A 20,800-nucleotide genomic window follows, 5' to 3' on the forward strand; every position below is an offset into this window, starting at 1 on the left:
TAAAAGATAAACTGAAGTGATTGTTGTTGATACACAGCAGCGCAGCACACGGTGCACACAGTGAAATGTGTCCTCTGCATTTAACCATCACCCTTAGTGAGCAGTGGGCAGCCATGACAGGCGCCCGGGGAGCAGTGTGTGGGGACGGTGCTTTGCTCAGTGGCACCTCAGTGGCACCTTGGCGGATTGGGATTCGAACCGGCAACCTTCTGAATACGGGGCTGCTTCCTTATCTGCTAGGCCACCACTGACCCATGCGGTAAAAATCTTAATAAGAATAATTCAAAGGGTGTTAATTGGTTCTATTACAACAACATTCTTGTTTGGCCACTGATGCATCATGGTGGTTATGTTTGATTATAAGTATTATCATGTCATTAGAATTTGGTAAATCATTATTGTAACTGGTGATGAGATCAACCACATAAAGCTGTTCAATGTGAAATAAATGTGGATGTGATCAGCTAGCTGTCGCAACTGATCTCCTAGTGGTTTCCTGTCGCAATACTACAGTTAACCTCAAGAGGCAATAGTGAGTGACTGTAACATGAATAAATGTGCAAATAAATCTCTGCAAGGTGAACCTGTCTAGAAAACACAGCCACAACTGTAGCTGAATAAACATATGGTGGGATTATTGATTAAGTGCCAGTTTGGTTTTGTCTCTGACTGAGGGACTGACCCTAATTTTGTTGTATAATGACAATAGAGATATTCTGATTCTGAATTTGGTTGTGAAGAGATACTGATTTGTGCACTGACAACTGCATTAGTAGGTGATTTTTAATATAAAAAATACACATACTTCTTGCCAGGAGTGAGATGTTTGCTAGTCTGCAGTTGAGACAGTGTGCATTTGCTTTATTCTTACAATAGCTGAGCATGCACTGAAAAGCCTATTGTATGGACTTAGAATTCACCTAGGTTTCGCATCTTACACATTTCACTTTTACATGAAATTAAATAATAAAAAAAAAATAAAATGAACAATTGGTGTGCGTTTGTCATACCTGTACAGCAAATCCAGCCTTTTGTCTGTGGTCCCAGTCAAACATGTGCTAAATTATCAAAGAAATATGCCAGAAGTAGTACATTTAAAAAGTGGAGACCTGGGCTCCACAATCACCGGACCTGAACCCAATCGAGATGGTTTGGGGTGAGCTGGACCACAGAGTGAAGGTAAAAGGGGCCAACAAATGCTAAACACCTCTGGGAACTCCTTCAAGACTGTTGGGGAACCATTCCAGGTGAGGACCTCTTGAAGCTCAGAAAATGCCAAGAGTGTGCAAAGCAGTAATCAGAGCAAAGAAACTAGAATATAAAACATGTTTTCAGTTATTTTTTTGTTAAGTACATAACTCCACATGTGTTCATTCATAGTTTTGATGCCTTCAGTGAGAATCTACCAATGTAAATGGTCATGAAAATAAAGAAAACACATTGAATCAGAAGGTTTGTCCAAACTTTTGACCTGTACTGTATGCATAGCGAGAGATGGGAAGGGGGTGAAATATGTGTGTAAGTAAAAATAACTATATGAGAGATTTGCCTTTGTCTGCCTGCATGTTTGAGTGCGATAAAGAGCGAAGGGACAGAAATCTGAAGCCGACTGAAAAGACGAATAAGGTCAAATGCATAAAATGTGTGTGCGTGTGTGTGTGTGTTTATTTGTCCTTTCAAATAGGCTTTTCAGTTGCAGGTCTGGCCGATTCCTAATCCGAATTACTCCCGGACGCAACGACAAGATTTCCCAAACGCGCCATCTGCCGCGTCGGACTACTTCGCCCGCGCCGCAGCGCGCCGCGATGGGCCGGGCGGAAGGATCCGGCGCGTGCTGCGTGAGTGAGTGCTGCGGCCCGCCCCCCCTGTCGCTCATTCGGCGAGCGTACGCTGAGCGCGGCGGAGGAGCGCGTCCCCGTTACCACAGGCGCACAGCGACAGTTGGGAGAATAATTTCTGGAGGCTTCAGAGAGGAAACGCGTCCAAAAAAAAAATCCCCGTCCGTCCTGCTCCCTCAGCCCGGTCTTCTAGGAGGATACGTCTGGAAGAGAGTGCAATGCTTCAAACCAGGGATATCATCTGGACGCTGCTGTTCTTTGGTTATGCAGGTAAGATTTTGAGAAACATTTAGTATTGACTAAAACATTTATTTCATCACTATTTCTGTTCTTCTGCCGGCGAGCTGCCACGTCCAGTGGAATAAACGCGCCTCTCCTCACCACTTGCATCCTCTCCCGTCCGCTGCTGGATGCGTCGCATCCGAGGTCCAGTGAGCGGGAGGCGGGATCCGCGCTCCGGGTCGCTGCGGGATCGTCTTTTTTTTTCCATCTGCTGCTTTTAAGTCTGTGAAGTGACGGACTTCGGTTCAAGTCTCGTTAAAACGTCGCGCAAAAAAGTGGCGCGTTTGGTGCGAAGTGCGTGGGGAAAAGCTGCCGGACAGAAGTCAGTGTGTGTGTGTGTGTGTGTGTGTGTGTGTGTGTTCTCCAAAGAAGCGCACCTGCGAACTCCTGTTCGCTGCGGAAACCACGTCCACCGCGTTATTTTTCTAAACGTGTGTGTGTGTGTGAGTGTGTGGTGGCGTGAACACGAGTTTTCACCTCGTGGGGATCGAACTCTCGGACCTGCTGGTGACGCATGCGGGCTGATGCATGGCGGGAATGCTCCGTCTCCCTCGCCGTCTCTGTTTATTCTAGTGTGGTAACCTCAACATTAACCCCGTCATCTCAGACCAGACCGGAGGAAGGAGGGCTGTGTAAAAACCACACAGTCAGAGCTGGGATCCCTTTTTTAATATTATACACATAATTAATAACGCGTTTAAGTGGTGAGTGTGGAAAAGGAGGTTTTTTTTTATACGATAAAATGGTCTACGCTTCTTTTGGGATGGGCATAAAGTCCTAGGGTGCATTTCAGAGTTCGGATCCGGCACACCTGCCAATGTCAGTATTACAACAGAAGGCGAACGGAGACGGTCGCACCCCCTTTCTTTCTCTCTTTCTCTCTCAATCACGCACACACACAGATATTCTCCCTCCCTTTCACTTTGAGTTCTCTTCTTTTGTGTGAGTGTGTGTGTGTGTGTGTGAGTGTGTGTGTGTGTGTGTGTGTGTGTGGGGACGACGGACCCCCTCTCCAGTGTCACCACTCGTGCACCCCAGCGCCTGCGAGGTCTGAACTGGCGGCGCTGCGTTCTGGCCGTATTGCCTGTGCTCGGGCTGCTGACATGGGCGCTGGCATGCAGCTGCTGGGGCCGTGCCCACGCCACCCTGTCAGCTGGCTTCCTGGCAACTTTTGCCGCGTTCACAGGATCCCACCGCACCAAGCTGCCCCGATAAGGTTGCCAAGGGGGACAAGCCACAAGAGGCTGTAAAGTCAGGCAAATAAAGCATTTTAAAAGGGAGGAGTGGAGCTGGGGGGAGCGTTTGACGTGCAGATGACCTCGTGGAGGAGGCAGAGTTTCAGGATTCGTTAACGGACGGGGGTGGAAAAAAGAGAAACAATTCCAAGATGGCTAACATCTGGGACTTTTAACATTTGTGGCAAGTTCAAAGCCACTAAAAAAATAAAATGGCCTATTTTTGTGAAGGGGGAAATCATGAAAAAAAAGAAGCTTAACAGGAGAAAATTATAAGGTTTTCAGTCTTTTACTTGGAACGGGTACGAGCGAAAGCTCTGTGGGCTCTGTGTCTCCAGCTCTTTCTGGGCTCCGTTTGGGGCAAGGCCTAGAATTTCCAGATCGGTGCATATAATCGGCTCTCTACAACTGTGATTTCATATAGCAGTAAACAAGTCGTTTGGAAACCTGCTGCCCCATTTCTCATAAACTTTCTTACAAACTTTTCTTAGATCTGAAAATAAAATGACAAACGGAAAGCCGATTGGCTTGGCTGGTTCAATTGCTTTTTTAAAAATAAAACCAATAGGCTAAATCCAATAATTATTATTAAATATATATTGTAATGTTTGACCTTACAAACAGAATGCATATTGGGGATAAGGTTCTTATTAGACCCCTCAGGACCAACACTAAGCACGTGATTAACTGGGATACATTAGAATTTACTTGTTTCTGAAATATGACCCTTAATAACAGGCTTTATAATTATTATTAATAGTCTGCCCAGTAGCTCTTGTGGTTGCTGGTCCAGAGTTCTCTGGTCGTGTAAGATTTCAGAGGGATGGCTATATAGATCATTGCGGTGATATGCTCTCAGACTGCCTAGGTTGCATGGTGCGGAAGATTAATAACCATCTTATTTGAAGAGGTGAACCATGTTCAAGCACTGATGATGTTGTTGTCAGTGGTTAATAATCGTATTTTTTTAAATGTGCAGCCTCACCACTGGCCAGTTTTTGTTGTTCTTTTTCCAATTCCGTTTGATAAGCATGGGCCGTCTGTGCATATTAATCATTTCATGAATGGGGACCCAAACTGATTTGCATTGTGCAGGCGCTGAAGACGTCCTATAGAGAGTTGGAGGGGAAAAGAGGGTGGTGGGGGAGGAAGGAGGGGGTAGGGCTTTGTCATGCTGAAAGGCACACCACCACCACCCCTCCGTCCCCCCAGCCCATCTCTGAATGGATTTCTCTTTACTCAGACAGAAGGGCCTCCTGAAGACGCCAGCCGAGGGGCAATCTTGTGGTCTGTGGATGTAATTGTCCCGCATCGTCCAACACACTTGTCTTCCTTTCTTTCTTTCTTTCTCAAAGCACATCTTTTGGTCGTCCTGGGACAGTTTCCGGGGACATACTGGAACATGCGTCTTATTGTCACCAGCGGATGCAAGGTGACTCATCAGAATATGATGTAACGGCAGGAAATTGCCGTTAGTGCTCCTGATTAGATCCCCTCGTCCTGATTGGCTGGCTGGTGCTCTACCCACTAGCTTGTTAGCATCCCGCTTGAACCTCTTAAGGAGGAGACGGCGTTGCTGCGACATTGTGTCTCAGCCGCGCCGCGCAGGGTCATCACCGGCTGCCCGATGCGGGGGGGGGTGATCAAATTTATCCGCTCCCAGGACGCCGTGTCCCTTTTCACGTCAAGGAATTTGGCCTTTTATTTCAGCCGATCTCCTGGGTGTGAATTCCTCCCTGTAATAAGAATTAAGTCGGAGAGAAGAATATGTCTCATTGTGGAGGAATTTTCTATTACATGCCGGAGATTAAACGCGCAGCTGAATAAATGGGAGGAAAAAAGTGGCGCGGATGCGTTCAACATCTGCAGCGAGACAGACCGCGCGTTGTAGTGATGAGAGACGTATCACTGGCAGATGGACATCCATCATGCCTTTCCTTCGTCCCACTTTTTAAAACTTTTTTTCACTGTGTAACGCCATGCAGACACGGCCCGTGCAGTAATGTTTTCCGTCGTGTGGGAGGCCAGGCTCTCCGAGCGGGGAGCGGTTGGTGCATCTTCCTTTTAGGAGATGCTGACGCTCGGACGATCACCAAAGGCAATAAACTGGTAATCCGCTGCATGTTGGCTGCTGTGGGATTCATAACAAGGGCTTTCATAAAAATCCAAACAGCTTAATGCTCGTGCTCACCTGCCTGTTGACCAGGAGCTTTGATCTGGGAAGGAAGAGTTTTGGCAATAAAGTAAGGTCCGATGTCCTCTTCCCCAGGTCTTTCTGGTCAGTGATGTGGATTCGAGGCCAACAGATGCACCATGTTATTCCCTTCTCGGCGCTGGGAGGGAGTTTTATTGGGGTTAAACAGTGGGACGACCATTACTGGAGATCCCCGCTGGCCGTACCCTACATGTGCAGAATAAGGGCCCGGGGAGAAACAAAGAGAGAGGGGGGAGGTCTCAGGGAGTGGACAGAGGGGGGAAGAAAGGCTGGTGGATGGGGAGGGGCGGCTCGGACGCCCCTCGGGGGATGTAATTGTTTGTCCCGGACCTGTGCGGTTTCAGGAGGCGCGCGGTCATTTTGATGGAGTGCTTTCCCTGAATGTGCCACGGCCATCTTTGTGTTGTTCGGTGCCCCTTGAACATCATCTCCCTTCTCTGATTAAAAGGGTGTCGTCATGGAACTCCTATGCTTTTGGGCCTCCTTCTGTTGGCATCTTTTCTTCTCGGGATGCATCTCTTTGGCGAGAAAAATGAATGCTGGGTATCTGCATAGACTGAATTGAGTGAGGTCAAGAACACCCGTATGGCTGATTATTTGAGTTTAAAGACCATCAAAGGACTGTGTGATGAGGTCCACGTTCGTTCCTTTTTTCTTGAGCTGCTGTAGCTGTGCAGTGTGTGCCATTAAGGGACGGCTACGCCATTGTGTCACCAGGAGCGTAGCACTTTCATCTCCTGCTGAATATTCACACACACACACACACACACACACACACACACACACACACACACCAACTTTTATTCCTAACACATTTACATGAGCCACGAGTGAAGGAGCGGCACTGTCCTAATCCCCCTGAAGCCTCTTTAGTCCAGAGACCTCACTTCCCTAAATCGCCGAACGACAGCTTCTGTATCATTTTCCGACTGCCCTCTGGGAACATGGCGGTGATGAGTTGAGTGACACAAGTCTTCTTTAATCTGCTGCCCCCCCTCCAGCGGTTAGCTGTTCACATTCCTCCCCTCGCAGCCGGTGTGGCCTTCGCGGCTGTGACACACATACAGGCCTAAGATGGGTCACAGAGGAGGCTGGAAGAGCTTGAAAGGATCAGTGTTCCCACTGAAGCTCGGGCGCAAGTGGACCTCCATATTTAGAACATTAATTTTAGAAGGTCTAATCTCCGAGCGTAAGTGTGTTTCTGAACACTATCGAGAGCCTCTTCATCATGGCTGCAATAAACCTCAAGTCTTCACAGAATTTGCTTGATTGATGCCAAGGGCTGTGAATTCTGCCTCAATATTTGAGAACCGTTCATTGTCGGCCCCTGCATTATAGTACAAATGCACGGCCTGTTTGAAACAGTATTTCTCACGAGCAACTGTGCAAAATGTAACAGTGCAGGACAAATGGTGCAGAAGGTCCAGAGCAGTGCAGTTTAGGACAGAGCATGATAACAAACTTGTGCAAGACCTGCAGATCAGCACATACATGCATAAAGGACTGAATGTGTGCAGTTAGTTCACCCGTTTGGACTGACAGTAGGGTCAAAATACTTTACGGTGTCAGTCCAACGAGGATTGTTATGGTCTCACTGCCTATTGGTCCTTCTGTGTATTGATTACAAATTATTGATTCAAAGTAGGGCTGCACGATTTGGGGAAAAAGACATATTGTGATTATTGAGATCAATATTGCAATATGCGATTGCGATATGATAAAGGACACTTGCTTGTATATCAATGAAAAGTCGCATACAAATTACTAATAGTGAAATGTTTCATTTCAAAGTGAAACATACAAACTACTTATAACAACCTGAAATGCCCAGTGCTTTCAAAATACAATATTCTACTAAATTAAATAAATCACATATAATCACATATAAATCTTTTACATTACTGTCGAACGACAAACCCTGGTAAGGCTAAACAACTGTTTTGATTATATTTGGTCATTATAAAATCCCGTATTATAGTTCTTACGTTTAACCAAAACGTTGTTTGGAGGCTGACTTGAACACAGGGATGCATAGCTTTGCTAGCTTAGCTAAGGTTAAGATTTGTAAACTGAGGTAAATTTCTTTAGGAAACTTTCAAAGTTTGAGAAAAGTTACCTAAACAGCTAAGAACAGTCTAAATAGTGGCCAAATATATTCAAAACAATTGTCCAGCCTTACCTATGAAATGTAATCCCCCGGGATCTGGTTTGGAGCGTACAGCGGTTTGTACAGCCCCAAGCAGCACAAGAGTGAGGCATTTTTATGCACTTCTCTCCATAGACATGTATATATGCTTCACGCCACAGCAGAGCCTCTCGCAATATGGCGGCGACGTTGACGTACGATGCAGCGCGTCATGCGGCGTCTAACCATATGTCTCCGAATCGAAAGTCATGTGACCAAACACGTCACATCCGACTGAAGTGAGACTTCAGTCAGCTCGCAAACTTTGAGAGAATGGATCGGATATGTTGCCGATCCAATCCATGTACTAATAATTTAAATCACAGCTTTTTGTGTTCAAGTTTCGCACAGACTGACATCGCGATTACGATTGCGATTAGATTAATCGTGCAGAACTAATTCAAAGCCATTGCACCCAAGCCTTAAAAAAAAAGACCCCATCTATTTCTCCAGCACCTGCGACCTGTGATTGTCCTCTAACATGTACTAGCTCTCCTCCACTTGCAGTTCTGTGCTGTTCTTTTTTAGTTTTTTTGTTGTTTTTGTTTTATTGACATAATCAATTCTCTCCTCAGTAGATAATCAGCGTGAATGCAGGGGGCTTGAGGCGGGTGCCAAGATTGCTCGCTCACCTTTGATTGCCCGTCTCCTGTCCTGACGCCCCCCCCCCCCCCCCCCCCCCCCGGAGGCCTTTCCTGCTGCTCACATTTGCTCAAGAAATTCCCCTGTCACCTGGGCTGTGCACGTTCCACCTCCACTAAGATCAGATGCATCCAATATCGCATGCGTCCGAGTGTGTGAGTGAGAGAGAGCAGTAGGTCAAAACCCTGCCAGAGAAGGAGGACGGGAGACCGCAGCTCGGATTAAAAGACTTTTGAGGTGATGACTCGGGCGTGCGCTGCCAAGTTTGCATAAAATTTAGGCCATTAGTCTTGCCCTCAAGCTAGGAGCACACGGGCAGGTTCATCACCCGGCTCTTCTTTCGTGGCCTTCTTTCAGCTGTCTAATGTAGCAGGTTGTTTTTCGGGTGTCTGTACTCTCCCGGGGTGTTCAGCAGCTTTTCGGTGATTAGGGGAGAAAATAGTCTGCTTATTCTCCCACTTGGCTGCCCATTACTGTGCTCTCAGGAAATTCTGGTTGAAATAAAGGCATCTCCTTCCAGGCACGGACATTCACACAGCCGGATACTGTGTAAAAGAAACAATATTAAATTACCCCTGTATGTTAAAGTTATAAAGAAAAAAAAAAACACTAAAATAGATTATACGTTTAAGGAAACTTTTCATTCTTCAACATAGCCTGCGGGGTGTGGTGTCTCTTGAGAACATCAATAAGATTATTGCACAATAGGAGACCCTGAGGAAAGACATCTGTTTAGATTTGATTGAACAAAAGAAAGTGTCAAACCACACGTAATTGATACAGACTCTCAGTATGACGGTTGCTGCAATGCACGGAGTCACTACAGCAGAGCGGTCCAATAGCAGGGCATCAGCAACTTAATAGATTTTTTCCTTTTGTTCATCCTTTGTTGATATGCACGGAAGCTTACCAGAGGCATGGCTTGAAACGATTTAAAAATAAGATAAGATCGGCGCAGCCTAGTCATAAAGTCATTGCTGCTAGATTGGTATTCCGGGGACAGATTTTGCTGAACTAATTAGCTGCCGCTGTCAAGAAAGCAGTGCACACAGTCAGTAACATGCATGTTAAAATGGGAAATACAGATTTGCCCATGAATTCTGTTGATGGGAGAAATACATGAAATAATTGCACCTCTTGATAAATTCAAGCAGTTTGCACAGCGTCAGCCTTGTTGACAAGGCTGCTATGCGCTCCATAATTTTGGCGTACAGCACCAATTAATATTTTAGTTGTGGTTGGGACATTAACGAGCTGACAAGAGCTGATGTAGATATTATAGAGATTAAATAGACCTGTTATTCGGCTATAATGGGTGTCTAGACATTCACTGGTATAAAACTGCGCTCTACAGCTTTAAACTGGGAATCCCACCTTGGACAGGCAGTTCTGGGAACCTGATCATGTAATCTCTTGTCATTGGTTCAGTTTGATAACTACATCAGCTCAGTATAGTTATCCCCTGACCCTAGACCAGTGTTTGTCAATGTGGGACCCATGGACCCCTGGGGGTCTTTGAAATGGGCACAAGGGTTGTGCCAACAAATGATTTGTCTAATAACTTGTATCGAGTATCTTCATTGGGCCTGTATACACAAAAACAAATGAACATAGCAAAGCTCAAGTGGAAAGAAAGGAAAAGTGCCCAGTGTTCCAGCGACTGAAATGAAAATGGTGTTCATTGATTAATATCTTTCTAGTCAGCTTAATGAACTTTAAATGCCATGTATTCTTTTTTTGTATGGTCTAGCAGGTGAAAATCAATTGAGATTGACAGGCATTTAAAGCAAAGCCAGTGGACCTGCAGTTTTAAAGGGCTTTTTTGTTTTTGGTGAGAACTCTTCATTTGAAAATCTTTCTTACGGGTGGACCAGATGGTGGATAGTGGGCGAAGTATGGGCTCTGTCAATAGAGTAACAACTGTGGACTTTCTGTTAGTCACCGGGTCTTTGCAGCATACTGTCAAACCAAAAGTCCTCGGTGCTTTGTTGCCGGTGCTTTGACTTGAAAACCAGCCATTTTACTCAGCCATCTGTGGCTTTCTTGTGATACTTTCAAAGGAGGTCAAGAAAGCAATGAGCATTTATTTTGATTTATAATTCATTTTAAGATATGATTAAGAGCCTAGAAAAAAAATAAGTGATTTTGCATTGCCTGGTGTGTAGGGTACTTAACGCTGGAAATACCACGGCAGACTGAAAGTAATTACCACATTATGACATTGGCTGTGTAATTATCAAAATACTCCATTCATTCACGGCGAACTCCTGTCCTGCTCTGTCCATCTCTCTTTAACACTAAGCCACTGACAGGTGAAGTGACTGGCTTTGATTATCTGGTTAAAGTGGCACCTGTCAAGGGGTAGAGATAGCAAACGTACCAATTATAACATATTGTGCACAGCTTGCTACATAGAGCGGTCAAAGTGGCCACACTGGCCCCTGCTCATTGCAAAAGGTCTCTACAGAGGCAATGCATGCTGCTGGGTATGTGTTAGGGGGTGGACGAAATAATGAATGTACTCAATGTACCTCTCGTAGTCCATGCGTGATGTAGTAAATGACCATCGAGTATAAATCATAACGTTATTGTTAAACTGACAGCACGTACTTCACGTTTGAGATTCGCTTCTGTGTCTTGACAAAGCAGACAGCTCCGCTCACCCACCTTTCCTCGCTGTGTCGCAGTAAGATAATATGGTTTAATTAAATCCTTATAAGAGCCTGCTTCGAGGCCTTGTTCCTATTGGTTGCATTTCAATGTGTCACAGCACATTTAAACAAACAAAGAATGATTTTCATCCGCTGTGCCGCACTTGCTGCGATCGGACCGCAACCGGCTTAACAGCAGAGAGATGTGAATCCACAAAGTCCATACAATTTCAGAGACATTAATTGGAGATGGAGGCAGACAACTTAGATCTGAAGAACAAATTTACTTTGTTTAAATTCATTATATTGGTGTCATTTTATGCAATAAGTGGACAAATTGAGCATTTATGCACTGATTTAGAGGAAATGTCAGGGTATCGAGATATATATTATGTATCATGATATAGTTTACAAATATTGCAATATTATTTTCAGGCCATATCACCCAGCCTAGTGCACAGACGGCCCATGCTTATCAAATGGAATTGGAAGAAGAACAACAAAAACTGGCCAGTGGTATACACCTTTTACATCTGGAAGGAATAGCAGCATGAAGGATTATGGGGAGAAGTCAAGCCATCTATGGCATCCACACATGAAATGCAAGGAATCTTGCAGACCACATATACATTTGCATTACATTGATGGCATTTAGCCTTATCCAGAGCGACTTAAAAGCAGTAGTTACAGGGACAGTCTCCCTGGAGACACTCAGGGTTAAGGCTACAACCACATGACACCCTTTATGATACCCTTCATGACACCCCAAAAAATCTGCTGCTTGTATTGGCACATACGTATGTACATATCTGATACATGAAACTGGGAGCTTTAATGGTACAGTTTTGACTTAAAATGTGCTATTTTGGACACATATGTGTAATGTAGAGGATGCCGTAGTGTGGCCAAAAAAATTGAAAGTAGTTGCCTGGCATAACCCCAGCTTGCGGTATTGCGTTTCTGCCCGTAGAATGACAGTGCATATGGTGGGAGACAGAATGTGTACCATTTTTATTCTTGTTTAAGTAAAAACATCATTGATAAATATCTCGCATCCATTGATAAAATAGCACAAGGGGTGGAATGGGGGGAGGGACGTTTTTTTCTTTTCAGGAGGGATGACATCCCTCCTCATCAATCCTCAACCCGAGTACGGCCTATAGTCCACATGAAAGGATCATCCTCAGTGTTTGACTTCCATTTTCGAAGCATTTTCCATGGCCAGAATATCCATTCATCATCCGGCCCGCTCCTCTTACAGCAGGTTTACTGAGTCATCCCCAAAAATGTCAGTGAAATTGTGTGGTATCCTAGGCACAGTGGTGTAAATTGGGCACAGGAGTTGAGTGAGGAGGGGTGTAAACTCCCCTGACCCCAGCCAGTGAGAGCCAATTGGCTGGTGAGCAGAGATCCAGAGTGATGCAGCACGGCCACTCTTCCAAGGACAGGACTGGCTTGAAGCGTTCTCATTAGAAAAGCAGCTCCCATTGTTTACCGATATTTAATGAGCAGTGCCGCAACCGGGGAGAGCAACAAAGGGGCACAGAGCGGAGAACATAGACATCCTATCCTCAGTATAATACGTCTACTCTTCCAGAGGACGGAGCTGGGAGACCTGCTCGGCTTCGTGCTGATGAAGTCTCCACTCTGCCCTGGAAACTCTTCTCCCGCTCTCATTACAGTTATGGGGTGAGACAGTCTCCGGGTGCCTCTTTGCTCGGGACGTTGAAAAGCCTTAATTAGTTCATTCCCCAATATGGTGATTCGCAGTTGTTCAGCAGTTTCATAGGGCCCCCTCCAGAGGATCGTAGCCCACTAAAATGTCAAATTTCCACTGGTTAAAATACAACTGCTAAAAGATGCAGTTCCCCTCTGCTCTTTTTGGAGCGGAGAGGATTTAATTCCATGTTTTTCCGTTGACGTAGAAATGTGGTAAGTGCTAGGCTAATTGTCTGTCAGAATCCCCACAACTCTACAGCAGTTACAGCTACTCCACAGAAGTGGAGCCACAGTTATTTTATAATATATATATATATATTATTTATCTAATATTTCATCTGGTTCGTGCTCATTCATTTCATCTTCATCTTTGAATATTATATGTATTCTGAGTTTCCTTCCTATAATGATAGTTTTAGGGTCCAGTTGTTCAGGGGTTGCCATCAGGGGTTTACTGGTGCCCCGCCCTCCACCCAGGCAACTGTGACCCTGAAGAGGACTAAGCAGTAATGGACAAACAAGAAAGGACTATTGGACAGTAACTACGGTAACCTGTGGGTTATCTGTGTCTTGGAGAGGAGGAACTAACTAACTAACCTTTTTCTTCTTAATTATTTCAGAATCACAAGAACTTAATTAATAATGATGATCAATGATGAGTGACAGCTCTCACACACCATACTAGCCCTAAAGGGGACCAACATATTAAGCACACATATTGACCAGGTGAAATTTGAGTTGAGGTTTTGGTCAGTACCAGGAAGCTCAGACGTGAAGTCTGAGACTGTTTCACTGCTGACAATGTACGTGTTTCATCTGTAAATCAGCCCGAGTGCTGAGGTCTAAACTATGCAAGTTTCCTGGCAACGCAGCGACAGCTGTGCATATCTTTGGCAATGATGAAAACCATGCATTTGATTTAAAGAAAAGCGACCAGGTCCATTCAGCTCTATTTTGCACATCTCATGAATTCTCAATTAGACTTTGCACTCTTTTTAAATGGCATTTTAAGCACAGAATAAATGTTTTGAGTGGCTCAAGGATTTGGCTGAGAGGAAGCAAGGGTGAGACCTCTCTAGCATGAGCTCGCGTGGCTGTGTCCCTCAGGGACGTGAGCAGAATGCAAACGGTGGCTTTATGATGCATGTAAATGAGTGCTCTTCAATGTAACCCTGCGGTACGGCGTTAAACTGAAAGCAGACGGACCTTGCTGTCAGAAAACGGCGCGTTAGGCCTCATTTTCTGGGCCTTGTCAGAGACAGCCATTCTGGTGGGTCCAGCCATGCAGTCCCACCTGTTTAATGTTGTTTGTCTGTTGCACGCATTAAGCTGTCACGGAGAGCAGCTCTCCTGTAATGACGCAGGACAGGTTAGCCGGTCGGAGCGCTGCAGTACCCGCTACACAAATAACCTCATTAAAGTGCTGACCCTCGGCTCCTTCCTGCCATGTGCGTGGGTCAGAACAAGATCGTGTTCTGTCCTCCATTTGACAGACCCATTAGGCACATTAACCACACGCCCCTCCTGGCTCAGGATGAAATGAGAGCCATTATCTGCCGCGCTCTGACGCCACATCTGCCCCTCGGTTGACCTCAGGTCAAAGGTTAGTCCAGTGAGGGGACCATGGTTTCCATCACAGGGGGTACAGACATCACTTTTACTGTGGTGGTGAACAGGGTGATAATTAAATTAGTTTGATCCTTAGCAGACGTCTTGTTACTTCTCAATACCCATATTTTAATGGTAATAGTATACTGCACTTTCACATTTGACATTTATAAAATAATTCATTTCTTTTTACCTGAAAGTACTCTTGTATGGACACTTGTCAGAATGCTGCAGTTTAAGCCCATTAAGTATATTTGTTTATTATGGTGTTTGTGTTTCATATCGATATTTCACAAGAAAAATATTTGGTTCTTGTTGGCTCTTGTCTAGTTTCGGAAGTCATAGAATACCTATGGGTCAATCTGACCTGCAAAACAAAATCCGTGCATCATGTCTATTAAAGAAAGGAGGGATTTTCAATGACAAGCTATCTGAATCAACAAGAAAGCATTACTGGAAACCATGTGCGCATCTTAAACAGTGCCGTTGATCATGTGTGGTGATGAAAGATTTGATTCTCTCTGACTACGCTTCACTGGTCGAACAACTTGCATTGCTGCTTTGGATTTCCATAGCTAATATCCAACCCCCCCAGATAAAAAAAAAAATGTTTTGACTTCATAGCTGATGTTTAGTTGCAGGATATGTTCTTGACCTGCTCAGTAAAATGACCAAAGCAATAGTATTGTGAGTTGCGAGCCTCAAATAAGGCCAGAACACCCATCCAAAAATGTAGTGCACGCCAGTGCAGCACAAGAACTGCAGTCCGAAAACGCGATTGTCAGCACAAGGGCATACAGTGTCCCGTTCCCCCACGACACTGACAACTATTCAAGGCTGTGCTCCACCACAGTGTTCTGTGGGAACAGCTTAACCCCACAGTAATGTGGGACCACAACTGTGCTACTGACAGAGCCCCTTATCCTGCAGATGAAACTTGAAGTTAAAGCTTAAATCAAATCTTTGTTGCGCGGCCGTGCCGGCCAGAAATTTGGTCCGTCGAGTGTTTTTGGGAGGTCCTGGACAAATGCAGAAGTCAGGCTTGACATTTCGGAGAGACAGCATTGTGTTTGGTAGAGATGAGTAACACGCACATGCACACACACACACACACACACACACACACACACACATGAACAGCAGAAAGAGATATCGCAGCTCTCCCGGTGGAGCACCGGCGCCAGAAAACCTGTCCAGTGCCCTGGTGCATGTGATTGTCTCGTACAAGTAAATAATTTAGATGGCTGGTAAATAAGAGAATAATGAGCCTTCCGTTCAGGGCAGCAGTTGTCGTTCCCTGACTTGGGGGATTTGGGCGTGGCCTCTCCGGGGGGTCGCTTTGTCCCCGTCGGAGGTCGAGCCAGCAGGTGAGACGGGCAGACGGCATGGCGCCAAGCTGGCAACTCCGATGGGTGCGGTGGTGTAGTCTTTTTTTTCTTTTTTTGCTTGGTGAGGGGAGAGCCTTGGGTCCCGGGGGCCGCGGGTTTCTGCCCGACCTCACCTGTGACGCTGAGTGGAGCTGGCAGTCGGGCGGGAGCGTGGTGACACGCCGGCGACCGCACAGAAACAACGAGCCGGGCAGCAGAGGCCTGCGAACGAGAAGCACTCCGTTCTTCTGCTCTCTCCGGCCTCTATTTTCTCAGTGGAGGTCTAATTTTCTCTCTCCGTTCTCTCACAGCCTCATCATTCTCACCGCAGACACTCTTCTTTTATTTCCTTTCACTGTAGACACATAAAAAAAAAGTACGAAATGGCCTTCGGCTTGATCAGCCACTCCACTTCTGATTTGCTTTTTTCCATGAGAGCACAGCAGGTGTTGGTGCCGTGGGAGGAATGCATGGCAACAACATGCAATTCCCTTATTAACGTTGCACCAAGGGGTCTCGCGGCCGCCATGGAGGGTTATCAGTAGCTGGCTCCGGGTGTCTCTCATTCTGAGAGAGCGCAGACTCATCTCTAAGGTGACTTGTTTTGGTCTCGGGACGGCCCGGTTGTTTGTGATGTCCTCTCAATTTACCTGCTTTATTACGAGAGCGCCGCTGCTGGCCCGAGTTCCGACACCCCCCCGTTTTTGCTCGGTTCTGTCCACCCCCACAGAATTTTACTCAAAGGATTACTGCAAAAGTAAATTAAAGTCCTTGAACATTTGGTCTCACATCTTCAGTAGACGACTGGTGCAGCCATGCAGTTACTTCAGAATGCTTATTCCCATTAAAAGGAAATTTATTTCTTAAAAAGAAAAGATTTGAGACCATGATGGTTTCTTATTAATGTTTTTTTTAAGGGCTGAAACGTAGGTCTGCAGTGAAGCCCCGTGATTTCGATTAGTTTTAGTGTTGATACCAGTTAATGCAAGTCAGGCATGTTCTGTTATATCATTTTTGGTTGAAAGGAGAGCTGTGTGCAGCGTTGGCGATCAGGACTCATTGTTGCGTGATGGAGACAATGGGCTACGTCTCTACAGCGCGGGGCGGTGCTCAAACTCCCAGGAGTTTTCTGCAGCTCCTCGCCGTGTCCCAGCCTTGTCTCAAAATAGCGAGGAGAACAGTGTGAAATGTGTCAAGGTTACGGAGGGAATAACTGAGAGCCTCCATGCTAGATTAATATTGAGCGGCTGTGCTATAAACCATCTGACATGCAAATGAAGCAGCTTAGTTTGGCTGCTGACATTTACAAAGGAAAATATTAACCCACGCTCTGAGTGATTGTTTAGCAGATCCTACTTAAAAATTGGAAAATCACAGAAATCAAGGCTATATTAATATTATGATGATAATATTAATTGAGATTATGTTGAGAGTTTTCTGATGCATTATGTCATTTTGTAGCAGCAAAAAATACAGGTAAATTAATGTGTAGCAAATAACTGATATGAATAGGAAATTGATTTAATTGGAAATATGTGGGCGCATCAATTAAAAATGCCTAGATTGATGTATCGTGATTGAAAGCTATGAACTGGTTTAATTTACCTGCAATGTTCAGTATCTGCATCGTCCTTGTTGTCCCTTAAACTATTTTGCTGTACCTTTGAGGAAAAGATGGACATGTCCAACACTACCAACACAATTTGTAAACCAAGTCTAAAGTGGTAAGAATAATCAAACGCTAGATAAGCACTTCAAACATCTCAACACTTACATGGAAATAAGGAAACAGCCAATGAGTAGGATAGCTAAGACAATGACAAGGGAGGACTAAGGTCATGAATATTCAAGCCAAAGGTGATTTTCAATAGTCTCTTTTCAGTAAACCTAAGAATCATACTCAATCAAGCTGGTTTCGTTATGGATCATTCCATATTAAAATGAACCTTGTACCATTAAATCCAGATACATATTGGATCGTCGTGAATTGGAGAGATGCACATCTCTACATTAAGACAATAAGAGCATAGCAAATATATTGCAATAGCAAAAATAGCTAATTTTTGCCATATAAATTGCACACAGTAGTGTGGTAATGTATTTGGTCAAACCTCTCATTGTCAGACTGACACACCCCGATGTGATCTGTGGTAGAGCTATCCCCCTACATATCTACGTATAACTTTGCACTAGGTGCTCCACAATTCACTTTCCGCGCTCTGGCATGAAAGGGCCAGTATGTGACTTCTGTCCACACCATAAACACACATCATCAACTCATGTACTAGAACAAGGACAGTAGTCTGTTTAAATGGCTACATTGATCTTTAATCATTGCTCCAGTGAACTGCGCATGGAATCATAAAATTTGCTCAATATGTTGTTGTACTGTTACTAAGTACTGCTATTGCAAATCTTCTTGAAATTATGTGCCATAATTTGGCAACACAGTCATGTACCACAAAGGAATAGCTGAAATATCTGAAACAATCGTGGTCAGGACAGGCTGCAGTTCGATGACTGAAGCGGCCCGTCCTCCGTGACGCCCGGCACCAGTTGTTTTTACACTTCACTCCCTGGTCTCCAGGGGGGTGTGTGTAGCGCTGGCCAGACAGCGTGCAAAAAGTAGCAGCTGTCCGCTGGATTTACTTTCACCTCCGACCTTAGAGGTGATTGTGTTTCATTGTATCTTCTTTCCACAAAGGAGATGGGGAAAAAAGAAGGACCGTAAGAGGGTTCTGGTTTTCTCTGCGTTTTATTTTCTGTGTTAAAAGAAAAAAGAAGTGCAGAATAAAGAGTATCTATGTGTGTGTGTGTGTGTTTTTTTTTTTTTTTTGGAGGGTACTTTATTAAGGGAGTAATTTTACAGACCACCCATGGGCATTAATAGCCGTACACTGAGCTCATTTGCACAGAGCAGCCATATTGCACTCACCTGCGCTAAAAGCCTCTGCTCTGATTATGGCTGTTTTAAGAGTTATCGGATTTATTCCGCGTGTGATTACAGCCCGGTGAGGTTATTATTTTTTTTATCTCTGAACTTCAGTAACCCAGCAAGATCATGAACCTGATGCTAATCTCAAGAGGAAAAAAAAGCGAATTTTGCTGGTGCTCCGCATGTGGTGCTGGGTTTCTCCCCAGTCTATTTTCCCTGCTGCTACTCGGCCGACCTTCAGCTGAAAATGGCTGCCTCTTCGGTGTGGAGTCACACTGAGTTGCTTTTTTCTGTAATGACATTTTCATGCCTGTTGTCTTTTATGACCAGATGTATTTGGAGTTTGGGTGCAGTGGGATTTGGGCTCCGTCGCAGATGAGAGGCTACAGTGGTCCCCATTATCCCTCGGCTGAAGGGAATGCCACTATTTAACTTTTCACACTCACAAAGCAGACATAAATGCAGAACATTATTTACTTGCTATCTGAATAGAATAAGAGCCTAAACCGTTTTACCCAGTTAGGGCTGTCAGACAGTACTCTGTGTGTGGAGTGGCCCAGAGGTCTGGAAGAAAAGCTTTACACTCAGCAGCCTCTGGGTCCTGCTCAGTGCAAATTGCTTTGGCTGGGCTGCAGTTCTTGAACTGCTGTGTTGAAATCATAAGAGAAATTACATTTCCACATGTTATCCCATGATATTTTATGTGCTTCTTCATTCATTATACTGTTGGCAGGTTTAGATTCTATTTTTAGAAAAACAACCAATAGTAAAAAAATACTTTAAGACTTGGCTGTAGTGTTATTGAATCTCAAAAGTGATATTTGTGCTTTCACAGCAGTGTAATGTTTCATCTCAGTTAGCTACCACCTTAACGTGCTTTTGCAAGACGACAGTCGTGATAAATGTCAGCTACTTCGAGGCAGCTTCCACATCTCTTATCCTCTGATTAATGTAATGTTACTGTAGAAGATCACCATAATATTCGATTCTGAATCATTTTAATATGTGTATTTGTTTTGTTCCAAACAAATTGCGGTTATGAGTGTTGCAGCAACATAAAACCAAATAAGACGTCTTGGATTATCCAGTTGCAAATATGCATGAATGAAAACACGTAACCGGTGGACAGACTCGTTCCTTCATACTGGCCTTATTAACAGACCACATTCCAGTTAGTAATCAGGACTATATTTTTATCACTCAGTCAGAATTATTATCACAGTTTTTACCTACGCTGAAATGATGCGTTTCCTACTGGCATGGAGATAAATTAAAACAACCGTTCTCACCCAACTGACACTTCGGGGATCAGTGCTAATGGCGGTAGTTTCCCTGGAAGGCTCTGGGGTGTTGAAATGAAATGGGCCGAGGGGGGAGGGTTTGTTTGTCTTGGGCCTGAAAAAGCACACCCAGTCGATACTAAGAAATGTCATTTACACACTTTTGCCTGGTAAGTTTGTATAGCTAGCTGGGATGTAATTTGAAGACCGAGTCTGCAGTTGGTGGTCCTCACCATAGAAATCCTTGAGCAGAGGACATATGTTTATCATCTGCCAGTTGGAAAGAAGGGCGTGTAATAGTGCACCCCTGAATGTGGCAAAGACACATTACATACATACTACATTCCTACTAAACGAGAGGTATTGATATTTACCGCTCAACACATATCACCACAACACTTAATTTCATGAAAGGCCGTGTTGGTTACCCACACAGTGTTGAGATGAAATACCATCACGATTAAATAACAGATGCTAATGTTTCAGAATGCCGAATAACAATTCATCTCTGTATCCCACATTATTATTGAAGATTTAAGTGTTAAGGTGGATCAGTGGGAGGACACAGAGAGCACCCAGACCAGTACTTGAACCTGTATTACCTTGCTCTGAGGCAGAAATATAATAATATTGTATTATTATTGAAGCAAAACTTGTAACAGAAGAAGAAAGACAACAATCATATATTTTATAATATCTTTTGGGGTAGGGAACGATGGACAAGAGTTTATTGGAGTAACACAGGAAAAAAGGGCACAAATGAACCATTACACTTTGCGTTGAACCTGTCTCCTCTGGAGCTGTTGAGGAGTGTGTGTCCTGCTGCACTCTGGTAATAACCCC

The 20,800-nt window shown here is 44.6% G+C and overlaps 1 protein-coding gene across 18 annotated transcripts in view; it reads left to right on the plus strand.

The window, feature by feature from the left end:
* Positions 1–1,862: 1,862 nt before the first annotated feature.
* The window catches only part of ncam1a (neural cell adhesion molecule 1a), a 178,397-nt gene continuing 159,459 nt past the window's right edge, over positions 1,863–20,800 (plus strand). For all 18 annotated transcript variants that reach the window (XM_028984166.1, XM_028984163.1, XM_028984176.1 and 15 more), the window contains exon 1: positions 1,863–2,108. In XM_028984166.1, the coding sequence (XP_028839999.1) occupies positions 2,057–2,108 (52 nt within the window). In that variant the 5' untranslated portion in view covers positions 1,863–2,056. The remainder of the gene's footprint in view (positions 2,109–20,800) is intronic.

The sequence above is a fragment of the Denticeps clupeoides genome, chromosome 6 (assembly GCF_900700375.1).
Source record: "Denticeps clupeoides chromosome 6, fDenClu1.1, whole genome shotgun sequence".
NCBI classification, from domain to species: domain Eukaryota; kingdom Metazoa; phylum Chordata; class Actinopteri; order Clupeiformes; family Denticipitidae; genus Denticeps; species Denticeps clupeoides.